General features: G+C 41.4%; 1 protein-coding gene across 1 annotated transcript; it reads left to right on the top strand.

Annotated features, from left to right (window-relative positions):
• Nucleotides 1–580: 580 nt before the first annotated feature.
• On the top strand, nucleotides 581–2,410 carry LOC129464911 (endogenous retrovirus group K member 104 Rec protein-like). The gene is made up of 2 exons (XM_055246382.1): nucleotides 581–841; nucleotides 2,354–2,410. The coding sequence occupies exons 1-2, from the start codon at nucleotides 581–583 to the stop codon at nucleotides 2,408–2,410; spliced, it is 318 nt and encodes a 105-aa protein (XP_055102357.1).
• The last annotated feature ends 2,129 nt before the right edge of the window (nucleotides 2,411–4,539 follow it).

The raw sequence follows: 4,539 nt of genomic DNA on the forward strand, positions 1-4,539 counted from the left end.
TCATTTGTCCATGTGACAGTTGATACTTATTCACATTTCATATGGGCAACGTGCTAGACAGGAGAAAGTACTTCCCATGTTAAAAGACGTTTATTATCTTCTTTTGCTCTCATGGGAGTTCCAGAAAAAAGTAAAACAGATAATGGGCCAGGATACTCTAGCAAAGCATTTCAAAAATTCTTAAATCAGTGGAAAATTACACATACAAGAGGAATCCCTTATAATTCCCAAGGACAGGCCATAATTGAAAGAAATAATAGAACACTCAAAGCTCAATGGGTTAAACAAAAAAAGGAAAAAGAGAGTAAGGAGTATAACACTCCCCAGATACAACTTAATCTAGCACTCTATACTTTAAAGTTTTTAAACGTATATAGAAATCAGACCACTACTTCTGCAGAGCAACATTTTACTGGTAGAAAGAGCAGCCCACATGAGGAAAAACTGATTTGGTGAAAAGATCAAAAATAATACATGGGAAATAGGTAAGGTGATAACATGGGGAGAGGTTTTGCTTGTGTTTCACCAGGAGAAAATCAGCTTCCTGTTTGGATACCCACTAGACATTTGAAGTTCTACAATGAACCCATCAGAGATGCAAGGAAAAATGCCTCCGTGGAGACGGAAAACCCTCACTCGAGCACCATCAACTCACCAGGTGAACAAAATGGTGATATCAGAAGAAAAGATGAAGTTGCCATCCACAAAGAAAGCAGAGTTGCTGTCCTGGGCCCAGCTAAAGAAGCTGACACAGTTAGCTGAAAAAAGCCTGAAGAACACAAGGGTAACACAAACTCCAGAGAATATGCTGCTTGCAGCTTTAATGATTGTATCAATGGTGGTAAGTCTCCCTATGTCTGCAGGAGCAGCTGCAGCTAATTATACCTACTGGGCCTATGTGCGTTTCCCACCCTCAATTCACGCAGCCACTTGGATGGATAATTCTATTGAAGTATATGTTAATAATAGTGCATGGGTACCAGGCCCCACAGATGACGGTGGCCTTGCCCAACCTGAAGAAGAAGGAATGATGATAAACATTTCCATTGGGTATCATTATCTTCCTATTTGCCTGGGGAAAGCACCAGAATGCTTAATGCCTGCAACCCAAAATTGGTTGGTAGAAGTACCTACTGTCAGTGCCATTAGTAGATTTACTTATCACATGGTAAGTGGAATGTCACTCAGGCCACAGATAAACAATTTACAGGACCCTTCTTATCAAAGATCATTACAATGTAGGCCTAAGGGGAAGCCTGGTCCCAAGGAAATCCCCAAAGAATCAAAAAGCCCAGAAGTCTTAGTTTGGGAAGAATGTGTGGCTGATACTGCAGTGGTACTACAAAACAATGAATTCGGAACTATTATAGACTGGGCCCCTCGAGGCCAATTATATCATAATTGTATGGGCCAGACTCAATCGTGTTCACAGGTCCCATCCATCTGGCCCATTAATCTGGCCTATGATCGTGATTTAACTGAAAGCCTGGACCAGGTTCATAGAAGGTTAGAATCACTCTATCCATGGAAATGTGGTGTGTAAAACCCCCTTATATGCTATTTGTAGGAATCATAGATCTTAAACCAGATTCCCAAACTATAACCTGTGAAAACTGTAGATTGTTTACTTTCATTGATTCAACTTTGGATTGGCAGCATCGTATTCTGCTAGTGAGGGCAAGAGAGGGCATGGGGATCCCTGTGTCCATGTACCGACTGTGGGAGGCTTCCTCATCCATCTATATTTTAACAGAAGTATTAAAAGGAGTTCTAACTAGATCCAAAAGATTCATTTTTACTTTGATTGCAGTGATTATTGGTCTTATTGCAGTCACAGCAACTGCTGTGACTGCTGGAATTGCTTTACACTCCTCTGTTCAAACTGCAGAATATGTGAATAATTGGCAAAAGAATTCCTCAAAATTGTGGAATTCTCAGACCCAAATAGATAAAAAATTGGCAAACCAAATTAATCATCTTAGACAAACTGTGATTTGGATGGGAGATAGGCTCATGAGCTCGGAATATCTTTTTCAGTTACAGTGTGACTGGAATACTCCAGATTTTAGTATGACATCTCGAGCTTATAATGAATCTGAACATCATTGGGACATGGTTAGATGCCATTTACAAGGAAGAGAAGATAATCTTACTTTAGATATTTCAAAATTAAAAGAACAAATTTTTGAGGCATCAAAAGCCCAGCTAAATCTGGTGCCAGAAACTGAGGCAATGGTAAAAGCTGTTGATAGCCTCACAAATCTTAACCCTGCCACTTGGGTTAAAGCCATTGGAAGTTCCACTATTGCAAATTTTATATTAATCCTTGTATGTCTGTCCTCTCTATTGCTAGTCTACAGGTGTACCCAGCAGCTCCGGAGAGACAGTGACCAGCGAGAACGGGCCATGATGACCATGGCGGTTTTGTCAAAAAGAAAAGGGGGATATGTAGGGAAAGGAAAGAGAGATCAGACTTTACTGTGTCTATGTAGAAAGGGAAGACAGAAGAAACTCCATTTGACCTGTACCTTGAAAAATTGCTTTGCTGAGATGCTGTTAATTTGTCACTTTGCCCCAGCCACTTAGCCCCAACTTTTTGAGCTCACAAAAACATGTGTTGTTTGGAATCAAGGTTTAAGGGATCTAGGGCTGTGCAGGATGTGCCTTGCTAACAAAATGTTTACAAGCAGTATGCTTGGTAAAAGTCATTGCCATTCTCTAGTGTCAATAAACCAGGGGCACAATGCACTGTGAAAAGCCACAAGGACCTCTACCCTGGAAAGCTGGATATTGTCCAAGGTTTCTCCCCATGTGATTGTCTGAAATATGGCCTCATGGGATGAGAAAGACCTGACCATCCCCCAGCCCCACACCCATAAAAGGTCTGTGCTGAGGTGGATTAGTAAAAGAGGAAAGCCTCTTGCAGCTGAAATGGAGGAAGACCACTGTTTCCTGTCTGCCCCGGGAACTTAATATCTCGTTATAAAACCCGATTGTACATTGTTCAATTCTGAGATAGGAGGAAAACGGCCCTATGGCGGGAGGCGAGACATGTTGGCAGCAATGCTGCCTTGTTATTCTTTACTCCACTGAGATGTTTGGTTGGAGACAAACAAATCTGGCCTACGTGCACATTCAGGCATAGTACTTCCCCTTGAACTTAATTATGACATAGCTTCTTTTGCTCACATTTTTTTTGCTGAGCTTCTTCTTATTATCACCCTGTTCTCCTACCACATTCCTCTTGCCAAGATAATGAAAATAATAATCAATAAAAATTGAGGGAACCCAGAGACTGGTGCCAGTGCAGGTCCTTGTTATGCTGAGTGCCGGTCCCCTGGGCCCACTTTTCTTTCTCTATACTTTGTCTCTGTGTCTTATTTCTTTTCTCAGTCTCTCCTCCCACCTGATGAGATAAACCCACAAGCGTAGAGGGGCAGGCCACCCCTTCAAATGTAAACTTATGTTTAGTTTAATATGGAGACACACAGTTCTACATAGAAAACTTTAAAATTAGGTGTGTATAGGTAGGTTAGATACACACATATATTCCTAGCATTGCTAATGAAGGACAAGATACAATGTACTCATTCAGCAGCCAGATGTAAGTTTTCCTACCATTCTGAAAGGAATCAGGCTCTTTGAAGAAATGTCTGATACTAGAACTGGGACAGTAAATATAGGAGCCAGGATAATCTTGAAGTATCAGAAAGTAATTAAGTACTAAAAAAATTGAAATATATCAAAGAAAAATAAGAGCCAATAATAAAAGCTACCAATGGCCAACACAGGAATGAATTGTGCAACACAATGCTGCAGTGTTGAATAATAACTAAAGCTGAAAGTAATTATCTAGGTGTCTGTATTTGTATACATAGGTGATTAAGCAAATGGAGTTGCATAGAAATCTCCTTTGCAAAAGAATTCCAAATAATTGATGTAGACACTCAGCCATCAAGAAGGTGGAGCCAACGCCTCACTCCATAAGTGTGGGCTCTGCATAATGACTTGCTCCAAAAGAACACATGCAGTATTGACAAGGAGAAAAAATAACTTCACAGTGGAGAAACCTGACAAACAGTAGCTCTGCCAAATGATCCAAGTGAACATCAAAGATGACAGTTCACCTTGAGAACATGAAGTGACAATGGGGGACATTCTACAAAATTCCTGACCAATCCTCCTCAGTACTATCAAGGTTATCAAGAGATGGAAAGCCTGACACACTATCACAGCCAGGAAGAGCCTACGTGATGACTACATGTCATGCGGGGTCCTGGATGGGATCCTGGGTCAGAGTAAGACAGAACTAAGGGAGTCCAAATGAAATATGAACTTTAGTTAATAATAGCTTATCAGCCAGGTGCAGTGGCTCAAGCCTGTAATCCCAGCACTTTGGGAGGCCGAGGTGGGCGGATCACGAGGTCAGGAGATCGAGACCATCCTGGCTAACACAGTGAAACCCCGTCTCTACTAAAAATACAAAAAATTAGCCAGGCGAGGTGGCGGGCGCCTGTAGTCCCAGCTACGTGGGAGGCT

Source organism: Symphalangus syndactylus, chromosome 16 (genome assembly GCF_028878055.3).
Source record: "Symphalangus syndactylus isolate Jambi chromosome 16, NHGRI_mSymSyn1-v2.1_pri, whole genome shotgun sequence".
Classification (NCBI taxonomy): Eukaryota; Metazoa; Chordata; class Mammalia; order Primates; family Hylobatidae; genus Symphalangus; species Symphalangus syndactylus.

Bases quoted from the DNA above. Each gene is read 5' to 3' on its own strand.
- LOC129464911 (XM_055246382.1), top strand. From the start codon at position 581: ATGAACCCATCAGAGATGCAAGGAAAAATGCCTCCGTGGAGACGGAAA. The intron at 842-2,353 runs GTAAGTCTCCCT...CTCTATTGCTAG, and splicing joins TAATGATTGTATCAATGGTG to TCTACAGGTGTACCCAGCAG.